This window comes from Scleropages formosus, chromosome 14 (assembly GCF_900964775.1).
Source record: "Scleropages formosus chromosome 14, fSclFor1.1, whole genome shotgun sequence".
Taxonomy (NCBI): domain Eukaryota; kingdom Metazoa; phylum Chordata; class Actinopteri; order Osteoglossiformes; family Osteoglossidae; genus Scleropages; species Scleropages formosus.
The window spans coordinates 13195047-13214488 of NC_041819.1; the positions used below are offsets into that span (position 1 = coordinate 13195047).

Below are 19442 nucleotides of genomic sequence, written 5' to 3' on the forward strand. Positions count from 1 at the left end.
CCCATGACAGCCCTACAACATCCAGGGCCTTAAGCAGTTCTGGGCGAATCTCATCCAACCCGGTGCTTTGTCACCGTGGAGCTTGCCAACTACCTCAGTAACTTCCACCAGGGAAATAGACTCTGACAGCCCGGAAGCCTCTGGCCCTGACTCCTGTAAGGGTGGCATATGTCTCGGGTTTAAGAGTTCCTCAAAGTTCTCCTTCCACCTCCCATCAATGTCCTCATCAGAGGTCAGAGTTTCTCCACTCTTGCCGAGCACAGCCTGAGCGAAACTCCTCCGACCCCTCCTGAGCTGCCAGAGGGTTCTCTAGAACCTCTTTGAAGCTGACCGATAATCATTTTCCATAGTCTCTCCAAACTCCTCCCACCGCAGCCGCTGCTGCCTTTTTTGCCTGCCGGTACCTGTCTGCTGGGTCAGGAGTCCCCGGAGCCAACCAGGCTCTAAAGGCCTCCTTCTTCAGCTTGATGGCTTCCCTCACCACTGGTGTCCACCAGCAAGTTCTCGGGTTGCCGCCATGACGGGCACCAATAAGCTTTTGGCCACAGCTGTGCCTGGCTGCTTCCACAGTGAAGGTTTCGAACAGGGTCCATTCAGACTCCATGTCCCCTACCTCCTCCAGGACATGGGAGAAGCTCTCCTGGAGGTGCAAGTTAAAATCATTCCGGACAAGGTCCTCCGACAGTCGTTCCCAGCACACCCTCACTAAACGTTTGGGTCTACCACATCTGCCCATCAGTTTTCCCCTCCATCTGATCCAACTCACCACCAGATGGTGATCAGTTGACAGCTCTTCACCTGAGTGTCCAGAACATGTGGCCTCAAGTCAGATGAAACAACTACAAAGTCGATCATTGACCTTTGGCCCATGGAGCTCTGGTACTAAGTACACTTATGAGCATCCTTGTGTTCGAACATAGTGTTTGTTATGGACAAACCATGACTAGCACAGAAGTCCAATAACATTTCACCATTTGGGTTCAGATTGGGCAAGCCACTCTTCCCAGTCACCCCCCGCCAGATTTCCCAGTCATTGCCAACTTGAGCATTGAAGTCCCCCAGCAGGATTAGGGAGTCTGTAGGACCCACCCTCTCCAAGAAGGTTGAATACTCTGAACTGCTGTTTGGTGCATAAGCACACACAACAGTCAAAGTTTTTCTCTCTGTGACCTCAAGTTGCATTGAGGCAACCCTCTCAACCACCGGCATAAACTTCAGCTGTATGGTAGCCAGGCGGGGGCTTGTGAGTATCCCCACACCCGCTCGGCACCTCTCACCCTGTGCAACTCCTGAGTAGGAGAGAGACCACCCCCTATTGAGGAGTTTGGTTCCAGAGCCAACACTGTAAGTGGAGGTGAGCCCAACTATATCTAGTTGGTATCGCTCAACCTCTTGCACCAGTTCCGGCTCCTTCCCCCCAGTAAGGTTACATTCCACGTGCCAAGAGCCAGTTTCTGTTGCGAGGGGCCGCAATGCCATACGCAACCCTTCCCGCTCCTGCCGCTTGGTATACATTGCACCCAACCCCCATGTTGGACCTTGCGGGTGATGGGCCCACATGGCCTCCCTATGTTGCCTTTTCAGGCTGAGCCTAGATGGGTTACGTGAACTGCCCGGCCACCAGGCACTCGCCTAGGAACATTACCCCCAGGCCTGGCTCCAGGGGTAGGTTCCGGTGACCCTATTCCAAGCAGGGTAAACCTTCTCCTGCTTACTTCTTCCATGGAGGTTTTTGCCAGCATGTATATTCATTTGTGAAGTTTTCCAAATCACCATAAACCATCTCCTGACTGTAATCACCATAAACCATCTGCTGACTCTTAAGAAATGCAAAAAAAAAAAAAAAAACCCATCCATCCATCCATCCATCCAGAGAAGCCCCTTATAATATAGTACAACAAGATACGATACACTCTCACTTGCACCTACACGCAAGAGTACACAGTTATGCACACATTTACAGAAAATATTCCTTGACAGAGTTTTAGCATATATTTTACTAGTTTGTTTACCATTTGCTTTTTGTTTTTAGTTTTACTTTTAATTTTTTTTTTTATTAGCCAATCTGCCTCTGTTTTTGGTTTGGTGAGTTATCGTGGCTCATTCAAGCCAATGTATAGATACTTTTTTCTTTGCCAAAGCCATTTAGTGTGAAAGCACCACTAGCTGTGTGGCTTTAGGTGTTTTTGTGGAGTGGTTGCTTATTTACACTTTCGTGTCAAGGATGGTCTCTTATTATGCTACAATGCTTACAATCTATGTTAGATATTTTACCATATCCATGTGTCCTCATTTATTAATATGTATTGCTAGCTCATGGTTTAGCAGTCGGTTGCCATTTCAACCAATAAACTAAAAGTTGTGTGGCACTGGGGGGGATCATTGATGAAAAATTCCAGCAAATCATGTTTCAATGTTATGAACATGATAAATGAGAAATTTCCCTGATTTTACCTGGAAAAGTGTTTATCTTGGAACTCATTATGTTCTGCATTCTTTATTTTATATATACTCCATAGTTAATGGTAACCACTTACATCCACAGAGATAGCGAAAAACCTTTACAATGTATATGTTTGTACATAGAATGTTCTATAATATATGTAATGTGTATGTCAAGCAGATCAATATTAAACATCACTCCTTCGCTTGCCATCTTTACTGGGGAGCAAAGTTTCATCATAGAATCATCTACAAATAAACATAAGAACAATTTCTCTTCGTTATGTGGAAGATTGTGTTTTTTTTTCATTCTATACAATGGCTGAGACTGAGGCATATTAAAAAAAAATTGTAAGATTTTTTTCACAATATTCTCACTTTAATTTCCATTCCAGTGGCTTTTTTATTTCGTCCTCATATTTTTTCCCAATATATTTTTCACAATTTTTGCCAGGCCTGAAAAAATCTGTGTACTTTTATTAGGGAAATATGATCCTTTTGGAAACCTGTCTATTACACAGTACACATCTTTGATAAACTGTAGTTTTTTTTTTTGTTGTTCAGAGGCCACTGTTGTCCCTGAAAACAGAGTTTGGATGTGTGGTTTGTGACATTTGTGAAGAACACATCAATGCGACTAGCTTTCAAAGGCTACAAAGTGAAAACAATAACTAGCTGTTCAGAAGGTATGTTTCCTGTTTTGATATAACAAAGTACTTCCTGAGGAAAAATGATGAAACTAGGGATTCTTTGTAATTGTTGTACCTGTTAATCAATGGTACTGTACATGATATTCTGGCTTTACTGAAATCATTCAGTCTGTGTCCTTCATGTTGTACTTACTTTATCAAATCATTTTTACTTTATTTTACCAAAAATGGCAGCAAGGTTTGTGTTGTTTGACTGGATTCTACCACCGTCTGTTCTTATTGATATTATAGTAGTATAATAGAGATTATTGGGGAAAAGATGTAAAACTAAAATATGTTGACGCAAATTCAAAGCAAAATAAACATTGATTGATGTACACATTAAAGACTGGATGACTGCATTATTTCAGTTTTTTTCAGTTATCAGCAAATGGAAAAGAGGGTAGCATTGTGTAAACTTGTGAAAGTCACTTTGGATGCAAAGCCTTTCACAAATGAATGTTCCATTACCCTGGCACATGTCCATGTGTACCTGTGACGCAGTGTCAAAAAGACACAGAAGTGATGGTGTCATCAGATACCCCGATTGTGATGCTTTTGGTGCTCTTCGCTTCCTGAGATCTGTATCGTGAGTCTGAGGCTTTGGTCAGAGCTGCTCCTCTCAAAAACACGTACTATATTCATGGAAATTTGCAGAGGATTCAGAGCGAGAAGCAGAAAGAAAAAAGGAGAAAAAAATTTACATCCTGTGTTGTAGGAACCCCAGAAGTGTACTAAAAAGCAAGCTTGTACACGTGCACACAGAGCTCTTCCTTCTCCTCCTGACAGCACCTCAGCATCTACTGTGAACGTGGCAGCAGGTCAAAAGCGCCATGTGTAATGCCTGGTGAACTTCTACGCCAAAAGCAAAAAGGCAGTTTGTCAGACAGACACAGTAAGTAAATACTTTTGCAAATAGTATGTAATGGAAAAAAGTAAATAACGGAATAAAGGGGACATTTGAGAACGTACCATGACTTTCTTTCTGTATGATAAAGGTCTAATGTTTTCCCTGCTTGTGAACGTGTCATTTTTACCACAAAGAAGTACTTTAAAGTCTAACGGAAAGTTTTCAGCGTGACACGAAGGAGCATCCTTGCAATTACTAAAAGGAGCAGAAATCCGTAAAGCAGGATGTGGTTAAATGATAAATGTTTTTTTTTTTTTTGTTGTTTTTTTCTTTTTCTCATTTAAGTTGCATATTTATTTATTTATTTACTTACTTATTTATTTATTATCTTTTTAGTTTAGCAGATGTATATAAGTGTGACACAGAATATGAAGAAGTAGTTAATGACATTTAATGTCTATCTCAGGAACAGTGTGTAAGGGAGCGTATACCCTACATGCTTTAATTTATTATCTTTTAATATCCTGAAACAACATTAAAATTGGCACTATTTTAAAATGACTAAAAATAAAAAATCAATAATTTCCAAAACCTTCTATTAAAATCTTATTGTTTAGCATATGCTAAGTTCATCAGCATTTGGTCATTTTTAGTTTGCTTTGTTATATGTAATATCCATAAAATGGCAATAATAGAGATATACCTTGATTAATTGACTGGGTAGGTTCTGTAAAGGTCTTGCGTGTAGCTACAGTAAATGAGCAAAACACACTGTAAGACATTATTCAAATTAAAAATATTAAAAATTGAAATTCAAACTACTTTCAGATTACAGAATGTAAAAATGCCATTCGATTTATTCTATAAATATATGGAATGTTCCTCAACTTGCTCTTGATTGCTCAACACCAGAGATGAAGTGTAAAACTGGAATCAATTTCCATTAATACAGGGCAACACTCTTGCTTGGTTTTGGTGTGTTTTACTGCTAAAAAGCAGCTGGATGTGGATAGACAGCCTGCAAGAACCAGAAATTTTTGAAAATACGCAAGTGAAGGAAGTACAAAGTGTCATATTCCCTGGCGACAGCCTCAGATGTCACAGTGGAGAAAAGCGTCACCAACATGAATGAACGTGATGTAAATGATGTTAGCTCAAGAAGGCACACTTCCACCCAGATCAGCAACCATTAGGACACAGAGAAAGGGAACTCTACCAAAAGATAGAGTGCACACAGTTCTCCGCTTTAAAGGAACTGCCTCCTTCTAGAAGTACTCACCAATCTGCCCCTGCCTCAGGAGGTGTCTTCTCTTTTTACCTCTATCCATACTCCTCTTGAAGTCACAAACATTCATGTTACAAATTTTCATCAAAGACACAAACATCCTTTCAGTTCATTTCTACATTTCTCTTCACTGTTAAAGCAGTTCTCTTATAGTAAGTTCCTCATAAGGCATCTGACCTTTCTTTGTTATGCCATTTCTTAAGGTATGTCTGGAAAAAAACACTATCAGACAAGCAAGATAAATCTTTCAGTTAATATATAAGGTATAAGTAGGGTCGTGTAGTAGAAGTGTGGTCATATGTATACCTGAGAAGTGAGAGAAGAAATGGCAAATGTTTGCTCTGGTGTTGGGCACACTCCTTGTATATTCCTTTGCTGCAAAAAACACTTTTTGGCATTGTCTTTTAATTGTGTCAAGTACATTGTAAACTGGATTTATGCAGCTTTTTTTGTGAATTGTCACATACCAACATGAACCAATATTTACATTTACACTTATTTATTTAGTAGATGCTTTTCTCCAAAGTGACTGCCAATGAATTCTATGTAAGGTTATTAGCCCACACACCTTATTCTCCATGGTGAAATCTTGTGAAGTATATTGTATATGAATAAAATGATATCGAATCTGTTTATTTTATAAACACAAAACTGTTTTCAAAATTATTAAAGCCATAGCCTTATCTATGGCATATTTTCAATATTCCATAATTCAGTGAAACTACATTGCTTATTTGTCCTATAAAAATACTGTTATTCTGAGCCATTATTTGTCATATTAAATGCAACTTAGCATTTTTGATCAAGGAGGCCAGGCTTTTATATGCAAGATTGAAACTCAGCATAATTAAACATTTTTCTGAACATAACTTTTAACTTAGCACTATACTTTTTTGCAGTTTAAGGACTTCAGCTTCACATACTCAAGTAAAAGTAAAGGTGAAAGAAATATGGCCTCAGACTTCATGTTTAAAGTATGAGCTGCTGGAAAAAGTACATCTTACTTATTTGCTATTTTTAGTCTGCTCTTTGTTACTGGGGTGCATGATGTGTACAAGTACTGTGACATCTGGGTCCTCTCTGTGTTTCTCTTTCTTTTCTTTATCAGCACTTTTCACTGACTTTTTCTCAGCAAAAAATAGCTTCACCGTGAACTCTGTCATGAGAGAAATACTAAGACAAAAGCAATAAAGTGAAAGCAAAAAAAGGAAGAGAAAAAATGGTTTTGCCTAACACAGGAAACCCTTGTAACGGTTCATTTGACGTTAGTCTCCAAGCGGAAAACAGCTAAACGGGGAAGTAGACTTTGGTCGAGATTGTATCTTCTGTTTGTTGGGCTGTTGAAAATCAACCATGACAATAATGCGCATTTCGAATGTATTTCTCTTACTTTCAGGAAGTTCATGTAAGCTCACTACTGGTACAGTAAAATTTTATCCATTAATTTTGTTTTTAGGACACTGCAGCTGATTGGTAAATACTTTTTCACATCACTGACATCAAAGTGAAGAGACCATGTTGTGCTGAAGATGTACTGTGACCTTTTCTTGGTTGCTGTGAATTTATTAGTTTTTCTGGCAGAATACCTGTATGGATTTCAGAAAGACAAAGGTACTTTTTTATTATTACAGTATTAAAATTATACTCATGATGACATTATTGCTGTTGTTTTTGTTGTTGTTGTTCCTACTGTATTTGTCATATAATCTCAGCTTTATTTAATTTACTTCAAATGATCTCAAATCTTGTTGCAGATGTTTCTTCCCAGCTTCATATATATGGATATAAAGCTTTGGCTGGGGAGAAGTTTATAATGCAATGCGCTTCTCCCTATCATTCTCATCTGTTCAACCTGTCAGAGAGCTTGGAGAAAAGTATCACCTGGTTGAGATATGATGGTGTAGGAGTCCTTCCCATAGATAGCGAAAGCATTGTACAACAAGGAAACTTTCTTAAGTTCACTAATGTTGAAGAAAAGCATGCTGGAGATTATTTATGTTACAGTGGGTGAGTCATTGCTTAAAATCCCTTGATTTTAACTGCAAAGAAAATGTAATAATGATCAGTTTTTATGCTAGTCACCTAGTAATTTGCTGTGTGCTTTCCAAGACCCAATGCCCTTAACACATAACTTTCCAGTTTTATGACTGTGCCAATATCCAGTATTTATTACAGTGATGTTAGAATTTACATTTACATTTACATTTACATTTATTCATTTAGCAGATGCTTTTGTCCAAAGCGATGTACATCTCAGCAAAAGTACAATTTATGCATTACATTAAGAGAAGGAGACATAGCTGCAGACATGAAAGTCTCAAGCAAATCTAGTTTGTTCCCTACCACTTGCTGCACTGAGGTTCATCATTCAAGTAGGTGCATAAGACACAGGATAGACAAGTCCTGATACCCACACCAATTTCTGAAAATTTTTTTTATTTTTATTTTTATTAAATCTTATAAGATACTCAAATGAGCAGTACAATACCAGAGTAATGGCCAAATAAAGGTTGTATCTGGGGATGCTTCTGGAGTTACAATGTGTGAACAGTTACACCATAGATGAGCTGGAGAGATCTTGGGCGAAGTGCGTCTGGAAAAGGTGGGTTTTCAGACCCTTCTTGAAAACAGACAGAGTTTCTGCAGTTCTGAGTGACAGGGGAAGGTCATTCCACCACAACGGACCCAGAACCGAGAACCTCCGAACTTTGCCTTTCATGCGCGAGACCACCAAGCGAGCAGAAGTAGATGAGCGAAGGGGCCTGGCTGGGGTGTACCGATTGATCAAGTCCTGTAAATAGCCGGGAGCAGTTCTACTGATGCATTTGTACACAGTAACCAGGGTTTTGAATTTGATTCAGGCAGCTATAGGAAGCTAGTGCAGAGAGATGAGTAGAGGAGATACATGGGCGCTAGCAAATCGAATACAACTCGTGCAGAAGCATTCTGTAGAAGCTGCAGAGGTTTGATGACATTAGCAGGAAGGCCACACAGAAGAGAGTTGCAGTAGTCCAGATGGGAAGTCACCATGGCCTGGAGAAGTAGTTGGGCAGAGTCAGTAGTGAGGTAGAGACGGATCCTACGAATGTTATGCAGGATGTATCTGCAGGACCAGGTTGTGGCTTCGATACGTTGAGAGAATGACAGACTCGCATCAATCGTTACTCCCAGACTCTTAGCAAAGGAGCTAGGCGAAATGAGTGAGTTGTCCAGTTTGACTGAGAGGTCGTGACAGGAGGACAGGCCAGCTGGGAGATAAAGAATCTCTGTTTTGGAGAGGTTGAGTTGGTGATCATACATCCATGAAGAGAATATACTAAAGAGCAGTAAAACAGGCCATTGAAAACAAGTTAACTGAAGTTAAACAGATTTGTAAGTCATAACAAATATTTAAGAAACTAATTCCGACTGACTTTTGCCATCAAAAACATCTCAGTACTACAGTTCTCGCAATTAAATTTACATTTACATTTATTCATGTAGCAGAATCTTTTCTCCAAAGCGACGTACATCTAAGAGAAAATACAACTTGCAAAAAGGTTTCAATTGATCATTGATGCATATTAGTCTAGTGATACAAAGTTATTTGGTTTTCAGCAAACCTTACATTCCATTTGATTAAACTGAATGCATATGATGTTTGGACACAGGAAGGAGAGGTTACATTTCCGCTTGGATGTGATTCCAAGGAATGGAACAGGCTGCAAGGATCATGGGGACAGTCAGGTGACATTTATAACAGGGAAAGGTGGTCGCATCTCATGTCCTGGTGTGAGTTGCTATACTTCTCCTCCAGAGGTGGTAACGTGGTACAAGGTAAGTGGACATGATCTGGTATAAAGAACTGATGAAAGATTAATGAAAATGATATTTTTGATGATGAAGATAATAATATTGTTGTTGTTGTCTGTCTGTCTGTCTTTTGTTTTTCTTTATATGTTTTGTGTCCAGGGAGACAGATCTGCTAAGGATTTGTTACTGGTAGGACGAGACCTGAAGATCACTGGCACCGTTCTTCTCCTGAAGACAGTGTACCTTTCAGATAAAGCAGTGTTCACCTGTGATTTTAATTATACGGATGGGATTACTTGGACTGTGCGCAGATTAGTCGAAGTTGCTGTTGTTGGTAGGTGATGGGATTTAATTTACTGGCATTACTTTTGCCAAACAAGTGTCAATAAATTCAATAACTTGTAGCAACAATATTTACATTTTAAATTAATCTTTTAAGATTAATTAAATAAGAAAGGCAATGAATGAAAAGCGCAATTCACAGTGTTTTGTGACATGGAAAGCCATCAAATAATTCTACACAGATTTTTATTATAGATGTATATAGAATGGAAACTTTGTCCCATTCTAATTTGAGTTTTGCCTCAACAGCAGAGGAACGAGAGCTCCTACCCCAAATTCTTTATCCATATAAAAACTGCATCGAAGAAGCAGAGCTTGGTAAAGTACTCGTGATCCATACAAAGTAAACTCTGTCAAACAAAAAAATACAATAATATATCTGATAGGTACTGATGAGATCTTGAACTCGGGTAGTCATCCATTGTTTTCTGTTTTCTTCAGTTTTTTTTAATCTAAATATCCTGTAGTTGTGTATAACCCATATACTGTAAACCCTTAGAAATATACATTATGAAATAATCAGTATGAGACTGTTGTCATATGATTATTTCACTGCACTGTTGAAATCGCTAATGTATTGTACAAATTGCACTGAAAAGAGAAATTAACAGGTTTTACATGACACTGTACTTTCCATTGTAGGAAAACCGAAAATACTGACATGTAAGGTCCAGTTTGCATTTCAAAGGGAATTCAAGCCTGTGATTAAATGGTTAATCAGTTACCATAATGGCAGTGAGGAAGAGCTGGAAATGGATTACTGGTGAGCCATTTGTGTGTACATGTCGGGGTGTACGTGTGTGTCATTGAGGAACCAGTGTCATTGCTTTCCCACAATATTAAAACTTTAGTAATGTGTTTATAAGCTTGAGAGGGAAAAAAAAAAAAAAAAACTAAAACAAAAAAAACCTTCTTGCTCACAACTTACTGCAAAGCTGTGAAAAGGTTCTGGTTTAGAAAGGTTGAACATGACACTACAGAATGGGTTCAAGTTCACTTTCACTATGGTTCCTCTTCATATGAACACCATCCCTAGATATGGGTCGAAGTTCATCATCATTGTGAATTGCGTTTATATGAATAACTCACACTCCCAAGTTCACTGTCATTGTGCGTAGTGTTTTTATGAACACTGTACTCTGATCTGCTTCCAGCCATGAGGACCATAAAAGCTTTGGAGAGAAGACCATCACTCAGACTGCTCGCCTTCAGCAGGTGAACATAAGGCACCTAGCTGCTTCCTTCACCTGCTTTGCTCAGAATTCCAGAGGCAATGTAACCTCTACACTGAGACTGACAAGAAGGCCTGAAGGTACAGAAGTCTGGCGTGCTGTACACACTTTTGCATTACACTATAAAATGCAGTAATCCTCGGTAATCAGTGTGTTTTACTGAAAAACATTTTTATCTTGTCTTTTCAGATTATATAATGTTGCTAAATTATAAAGAAATAATGCTCACGGAATTCTGCCTGGGTTATTTTTTAGCACTTCAACGCCTGGAGGTCATTATTGCCCCAGTTGTGGTCCTGATACTTGTGACTGGGGCCAGTGTTGTGGTGCAGCTGTACCGAATGGAGATCTTCCTGCTCTGCAGAGCGTATCTACCTTTTCAAGTATCCACAGCAGGCGAGTGGCTCAAAAGCTTTAATACATTGTTTGAAGGTGTTGGTCATGCGCTCCACACACAAGATTTAACTCAGATGCCATTGCGTAACTTTAGTAATTGCTAGAATGATATGATTATTGTATTGGATAATAAAAACGATGCACTTTTTGCTCACATTTCACAGTTAGTGACTGTTCTGATAGGTCACAGCCACTTGCACTGGCCTGAGGACGAATTCAAAGTATTTCATTTTGGATAAAGGCACCTGCTAATGAATAAAAATAAATCTATATTCCTAGTAATATCTTCTAGAGTGTCCTTCTATCTTAAAAACATACTTATAGTCAGTATTTAAAATACAATTCCAACTGCAATTGAGGAGAGAAAATTGAGGGACTGATAGACCAGTCAAAAACAATGGGGTTACACTACGACATATCAAGTACAAATCAATCTCTTAAATTATAGAAATATGTTTTTTGGGAGAAAAAAGTGATGTAGAGATTTAAAGGAATTCGGCGAATTATTAAAATGTGGATACTGAATGCTGTTGGGTAGCATGTTTAAGCTAAACTATTCCTGCTAAGCTTTGTGTTCATTTTTGTAAAGTTTGCTGAATGAACACGGGATATTCCGTCTTGCAGCAACACCCAAACCATAAATGTTTACGCAGAGCTCCTTGTTTCCATCCATTCTCTTCATTCAACTCTAAAAACAATATATTCTTTCTCAAACTAGAGCTGGCATCCAACAATCCTCCAATAGTTTTTCTGATTTCTCCTCGCCCATACCCCACCACCTCTTCTATCAACCATCCCTATGCAGGATTTTGGTTCATTCTTCGGAATTAAAATAGATGCCATTGCCAGCAAATTCTCCACATCTACCTCCTCAATCTGTGCGTGGATTACCAGGCAAGGTTCCGTGTCTTGTGTGCTAGCCTCTCTTGAAAATTAATATCTTTAAGCTTGTGGACGGGGGATGGTGGCATGGCAGGTTCAGCCGGTGCCTGCTGTGTGGTGGGTCTGGGGTTTAAGTCCTGTTTGGGTTGCCTTGTGGCGGACTGGCGTCCTGTCTTGGGTGTGTCCCCTCCTCCTTCGGCCTCGCGCCCTGTGTTTCTGGGTAGGCTTCGGCTCGCTGCAACCCTGCTCTGGACAAGTAGTTGTTGATGTTGGTTAACGTTGTGCACTGTCACACAGCCACCACCTACCCTGTTTGATGCCATTTCTTCTTACCTTTTACACATGAAATCATTCTGTTTATTTTACTTCTTTAATTCTTCACACCCCTCTCGTTGCCTCTCTTATGCTTTCAAAGCTGCTCATGTCTCACGACAGCTAAAGCAATATTTGCTGGTAGCAAATTCATCCTAGAATTACACAACCTGTCTCCTTCCTCCCATTCCTATAATCTTTGAGAGCACCCTTTACAATATTTTTTTTTTTTACTGCCATTGCTCACACTGCTCTTCTCAGTTCTCATTCTTTCCAATGTCTCAGCTGCAACTGACAGTGGTCAACCACTGTTCTCTCCTTACTTTACTGGAAAAGCCTAGTAACAAAGGCATTTCACTGAAATGATTAGAACATTTCTTTCCAGCTAGATCATAGGAGATGGTTTGGCATACTCACTCTCTGTCCCTCAGTCTACCTCAACAGGTATTCCACAGAGCTTGGTACTTGGACCTTAACACTTCTCTGTTTATACCTATTTCCATTGGCTTCATGAGTAGCTTCTCCTATCCCTCTATTATCACTGCTACCAAGAAATACACAGCTCTTCCATTCTTTTCCCCAGCCAACACACAGCCAGCTCAGATATATACTTGTATACTGCCGTGTGTCTCATTGACATTTCAACTTAAGCGACCAATTATCTGTAACTGATCCTCTCCAACTGACTTAAGGCTCTGCTCCTTCTAGTAAATCAGTAATACAAAATCTAATACACACTTCTTCTACAACATTTGTGAAAGGCGTTGGTGTCTCATTCCGCATCTGGTGCAGGATGTGGTTGTATCTCACATGGGTTGATTGCTTCTCCACCTCTGGCTGCTTGCTTCTTCCACTCATGAAAGATCAAAAACTGAAAGTCCAATGGTACTGGTCCCAGTATGATGGATCGAACATCCTGACTCCTTTAGAATTGCTGAATCTCATCTAGCAGCCAAGAAGGGTCTCAAAACTCATTTCCTTCCTCAGCTCCTAGTAGCTTCATATATTAGTCCAACACAATTTGCTATTATCCTCTATTTGCTATTTGCATGTCAGTTTTATAGGCAGCTAAATGAATGAGCTGTGATGGAAAAATTGTAGGCTCAAATAAGTTCTGTTGTGATAATTATGTTTCATATGCAGCATATACATCTGTTGTTGAATGAATTTTTGCATACTCTGTCATGGTTGGTTGCTTTAAAGCAAAATGCAACGTTTGAATGTAATGTAGCAAAGTATTATACTTGGACCACAATTTGTAGGCTTGTCGACAAATGATGACAGTTTAATGTTTGTTCATAACCAAAAAACCTTTATATCCTGATTCTCTTCTCCAGGTTAGTTTGAACAAGATGTAATCTAGTTTAAAAGCTGCAGTACTGACCACACTGGACTATCTCACACTATCCAGAGCTTAATTTTCCCACCCATTTAGACATGTTCTACATTCAAGCAAAACTACCTATAACTGAAATTTTTTTTCATTTTTAAAATGTTCATTCATTCATTCATTCATTTTAACCCAAATTAAATGTTGTTTCTTCCCTACAGCTGGAAAGGAGTTTGATGCCTTTGTATCATATACAATGAGTTCATCATTAGAGGAGGAAGTGGGTGATGTGACAGGAGAGGCTTTGGGACTTTGCTACCTGCCAAGGGTTCTGGAGCAGCAGTGGGAATACAAGCTCTGTCTACTTGAGAGAGACCTGGACCCTGGTGGATGTAAGTCCAATATGTCTAAATATTAGTGCTATAAAGCACACACTCCACAACTCATCGCAAATGTCTTTGCACGGTGATACACGTACACTCAAATTACTCATCGCAGATTACTGATTACAATATATGCATGCACCATATCAATTATTTTTAGTCTGTTACTTAGCTGATGCTATTTAAAGTGATTTACAACAATTTTCATTGACGCAAAAAGTGTGGCCATTCCTGACCAAATAGCATGTTTTGCTAAACAGAAAAGGCATGAACCCAACTTGTATGCAAACATGCACATGGCCTTTTTCTGCACATATTAATGCATAATTGGTTTTTATTTGCCAGATTTAATTAATTAATTAATTAATTAATTAATTAAAATAAACAGCTAAACGCGAAATGTTTGCTCACCCTGTCAGTCTGTAACACCTCCTTTTTGAAGAAACAGCAGCTCCAAAAGTTTATTGCAGCCAGAAAGGAGTGTACATATTCTTATTTTACGGCTTTTTCTGCTGATCATTCAGCTATAAAATACTCTTGGATCATGCAGTATTTAGAGCATATTAGAAATCTCCCTACAGTTGTTCAATAATATTGAAGTCTGGGGATTGCCAGATATACTTCCTAAGGCCTTCAGGTTGTAGGTTTATGTCCTTCACTACCCTGTTACATTCCATTCATTTATTTAGCTGACACCCAAGGTGATACACAACGTTAAGTTTATAAAGTAAGCTGTACACATTTATCCATTTATACAGGAGAGTATACTTACTATAGCAATCTGGACTCAATACCAGGCTGGTGGATACGTCATCAAGAACCTACACCTTTTGATTGACCACTACAACTCTAATCATTACACCTCCTGCTGACCTTTTAAGTACTTCATATCTCATTTACTCTGTCAGGGTGTTTAGGACCCCTGACCATTTGGAAACTTGACTGAGTTGGTGACAGCAGTTTTATTCTTGATTGCCTGGTCTGGTCAGCTTTGAATGCAGTTCATTGTTCTATTTGACTGAAATACAATATTGTCTGTGTCTGGGCTGCAGCATACACAGAGGAAGTGGTGCGGTCCATTCAGAGGAGCCAGAGGGTCATCTGCCTGCTGAATGCCAGCTACCTCATGAGTCCATGCCTATTTGAACTGGAGACAGCGCTGAAGACCCTGCAAGCAGATGTCCATCTTAAGGTGATCCTAGTTTGGATCAGCACCCCTCCAGCGCACCTGCGCTCTCTCCCACTGCCGCGCTTGGTAAGGGCAGCTCTTCGCGTCCTGCCAACACTCCATTGGAGCCCTGCAGATTCCACATGCTCTGAGACCAGGTTCTGGAAGGTGCTCAGGGTAGCAATGCCAAAGACTAAAGTTCTCCACTGTACTTCCTCAACCAGCGGACATAGCTGAATGTCAATGGCAGCCTTTATTCATTTATGTATTAATTAATTAATTTTTTTAAACTTTTTTTTAGGAAGCTATCAAAGTGCATATCTGTTCATATGTACATCACTGTTCTTTTCATTTTTCTGAGATAACTTGAATTACAGTTACTATTTATTGACATCCCAGTGAAAAGCTACCTCCTTCCAGTTCTTTTAATTTATTGAGTTGCTTGGCACTGTTTACCGGCAGGAATTGTTGCTTAATGTGACCATTAATTTTAAGTACCTTTTATAAGGGACTAAATGTTCTTGCTCAGAACTTTCCGGGGAAATCCAGTTCCTCAATTAACCACTGCACATCCACCCAAATTGACAATTTTTCTTTTTTTCTTATTATTTTAAATGCATATTCTGCATTTTCCATTAGTTCCAATTGCTGTAAATTATTTCAGTAGAAAAACTGAATCTTCAGCAGAAAAGAGGTTTCAAAATGCAGAGAGCACAAAGTTTATGACTGATTGCCAAACCTGTACTTGAATGTTTTTAAATGTCTTGAAATTAAAACATATCAACACATTCATAATTTGCCAGTTTCAGTATTTTTTCTTTGTTAATGTTTTATTCTACCCTATGTGACCATTGTTTATTAAAATCTGACAACCAAGCCAGGAATATGCATGTGTTTGTGTGTGCGCGTGCATGTGTGTAAAAAATGGCAGAATTAGACAATGTATCACTTCAAGAAAAAATCTGAAAAATTTATTTATTTTTTTTATTTTTATTATTTTTGTTTTCATTTTTAATTTTTTTTCTTTTGAAAAATTCAAATAAAATTACCAGAATGATATCACCAGCAAACAATATCTTCTATCCTGTTCACAGTATGAACAGGGCATTTTTTTATTTCTTGTCAGTTTTGGTTTGGTTATTATGTCTTTTCGATCTGCAAATTAGTTTCAAATCAGAGGACATAAATTTATACAAGACAAAAAAGTCCTGAATGAATAAATATATATATATATACTATTAAAAACCGGCATGGTACTCCAGTATTCAGAGAGTTATATTGATTTATTGTTACACTAATGGTAACAATTTGATAAATAATAAAATGGTTTATTGATCGCAAAAAATGTATTTATCACAAAACATTTTGATTTTAAGTGTGCAATGCCTAATTATAAAATAATTAAATGAAAATAGTGATCGCTATTGACTACATTGTTTGTTTTTTTACCAGTCATGACAATGGGGCTTTGTTTCTGAAGATCTTATCAGTTATTCTAGAAACTATAAATTTCCAGCCACAGATGAACATTGCAGAAACTTCATTCCTGAGAAACTGTCAGTTTAACACTTGCACTGTTTAAAGTCAACAGCAGTGGCTAATCGAAGACATGGTGATGTAAGTTTCTTTAATAAAATATTTTGTAGATTTTATTATGGGATGATGATGATATTATTATTATTATTATTATTATTATTATTATTATTATTATTATGTGCTGAAATTATTGTCATTGTTCATTGCTCCATATGTTTCCTTTGCCTGGGAACTTTGGGGGTTTTTTCTGCTACTGAACCCATGTGGGGTTACTTCACATCAATAGCAGGACAAGTGAGTGCTGAATTGAAGGAAATAACTTTTTTTTTTCTTTCTGCTTCTTCATAAAATAATATGTCTAACTCAGTTTCTTCAGCTTATTTTTATATCACATATCCACTGTTGGATCATAACTGATGAAAATGTGCAAGCGAATTGTTATTTTTTTTTTTTTAATTTTAATTTAATTTTAATTTTTTTTTAATTACATAAAATTGCATTACAGTGATTCTGAAATAATGCAATCAAAATGGTTTATGTTAAATAACAAATAGAAGCATGAAGCATATATTGATGGATATATGCGTTCACGTATGATGGCCTTTTGGTTTTGTTTTTCAGGATGGTGAAGTTGAAGCCGATAAACTTCAGAGGTGTCTGACACAATCTGGTTTCAGTGGCAGCTACACCTGTAAGTGCCATCTAGAGTTAAATTTTGAGCAGTGTGGATATGTATAAGGTTTGTTTTTAATATTCCCCAAATTTGAAATGTTACCTTCTGTATGTTGTCTTTTTCATTATTCATAAATCTTCTTTTAAGATGCCACATTCATCTTTTTCATTGTGATTCCTGAAGTTATAAATGCCATTTTACTGTCCATTCTCTCTTTTCCTTTAACGTTCAGTTTGGAGACCTGCAGAGTAATGATTGCTATGCTGGATGCTTCCTTTTCAGATAAAGCACCCTTTTAATCTTCTAATAACTGTATGTTATTATTTGACCCCTGACTGAAAGGGCAGATGGACACCTCACATCACTGACACATCATTCTCACCATTCAGCCAGTACATAGTTTTTAATTTTTTGCTATTTAATCTTTACTTTGTTTAAGTTGATTAGGCCTTTAAAGAAAATATAGACATCCATGGATCCTAAATTCAATGTGGCTGTTTAAAGACCGCTGTTATGACAAGGCTCTCACAAGGCTTATACACATACACACACACACACACACACACACACACACACACACACATTAGCTGAAGCCGCTCGTCCCGATTGGCGTCTCGGCGAGCCGGAGCCTAACCTGGCAGCACAGGGCGTAAGGTAAGGCTGCGGGGGGGGGGGGGGGGACGACGACTACACACCCAGGACGTGACGTAAGTTTGTCACAAGGCAGCCCAAGCGGGGCTCAAACTCCAGACCTGTCAGAGAGCAGGACCCAGCCAAACCCACTGCGCCACCATGCCACCACACTCCCCTCCCACCAATGAGGAAGCCATTTTTTAAAAACGTTCAACTGTTAAAGACTGTGTAGTTTATTGCAGAAATTGAGTTTTTTTTTTTTTTTTTCAGGTTGTGATATTAGCTCTCTTTCTACTTAACATTAAATATTCAGAAGGATATGACTGGGAAAATAAGATTTCAAGAATTTAAAGAACTTTATGCTTCTTTGAGCACCTGGAAAAGGAATTTCATGATATTTGATCAGGACAGAAGTGGAACTATGGAACCGAATGAGATGGTCCAAGCCCTTGCCACCATGGGGGAAGAGCCGAGCAACACTGTTTAATGAAATTTTCTATATTCCCTTAATTTTCCATCATACCCCCATGTCCAAATTACAGAGAGACTATAACTTTCAAAATGCTCACTGGGTTTTCTTTGATTTATTTTGACCACCCTAGAGGATCAGCCCCTACATAATTTCTGGCATTGTGAAGCATTACAGCAGGGAAGGAAAGGTCTTTTTTGATATTACGTGCTGTGCTGTGTAAAACTTCAAGCCCTTACAGGTATACCATTTCACCCTTCTTTGCCGTGCTTTTTACACGGTACACCTTGCATGATCCACTGCTGTATGTAGGGCTTCTTGTACAGATTATTTTAGGAGGAGAGATGTAATGCAAACAGGAAACGTCAACATTTCATATGATGATGTAAGTATGAAATATTTCTTATCCCACACTAAGAGCTTCATACTAATTCAGGTCATTTTGCCTCCACTGTTATATACTTATTTGCTTGTTTGTTTCTTTATTATTTCCAATTTCCTAAAGTTCATACAATGTACGTTGTCAATCTGAATGCTTGCACTTGTGCCTGACCTGGAAATGAAGATTTATGCAACATGACCACAGAACTGGAACCCCAGGGAGCTAAGACCAGGAGCATTTCGGAACGGCAGCATCCATTCTTCTGCGGTTGAAGTTGTGTGCTTAGCTGAAATTTTTGCAAAGTCTGAATATTTAACATTGGACCTGTGTGCCTTGTCAAAAAACAATGTAATGCCTTGCCTTGCAAAATAATAAAAATAAACTCAAGATTGTAGTCAGTATGCCTTTTAATTTATACAATTGCTTATAAGGTCTTACCTAAACCAAGTGTTCATATACAGTTTTTATATATATATATATAGATATATATATATATATATAGAACAGAAACATTCAAATCAGTGCTGCATTGTATAAAATAGACAGTGGAAACTTTAAAAATGCATAAAAACAACTGTGAATCGAACCAGTTTTAAAAAGTGACTTTTTTCCACAGCACAAGTTTAATCAATGTGCAAAACTTTGC

The 19442-nt window shown here is 38.4% G+C and overlaps 2 protein-coding genes across 2 annotated transcripts; both read left to right on the forward strand.

The window, feature by feature from the left end:
• Positions 1-6222: 6222 nt before the first annotated feature.
• On the forward strand, positions 6223-15918 carry LOC108919981 (interleukin-18 receptor accessory protein-like). The gene is made up of 10 exons (XM_018728426.2): positions 6223-6877; positions 7021-7273; positions 8917-9082; positions 9218-9392; positions 9650-9718; positions 10043-10163; positions 10555-10712; positions 10888-11028; positions 13774-13944; positions 14988-15918. Exons 1-10 carry the CDS (start codon positions 6796-6798, stop codon positions 15338-15340), a joined length of 1689 nt encoding a protein of 562 aa, XP_018583942.1. The 5' UTR covers positions 6223-6795; the 3' UTR covers positions 15341-15918.
• Positions 15919-16891: 973 nt separating this feature from the next.
• On the forward strand, positions 16892-19040 carry LOC108920045 (grancalcin-like; the record flags this gene model as incomplete). The annotated part of the gene is given in 8 exon segments (XM_029258153.1): positions 16892-16933; positions 17261-17325; positions 17533-17581; positions 18259-18413; positions 18550-18614; positions 18617-18655; positions 18741-18799; positions 18920-19040. Coding segments are annotated over 8 exon segments (501 nt in total), but the record flags the coding sequence as incomplete, so codon positions are not given.
• Between the last annotated feature and the right edge of the window lie 402 nt (positions 19041-19442).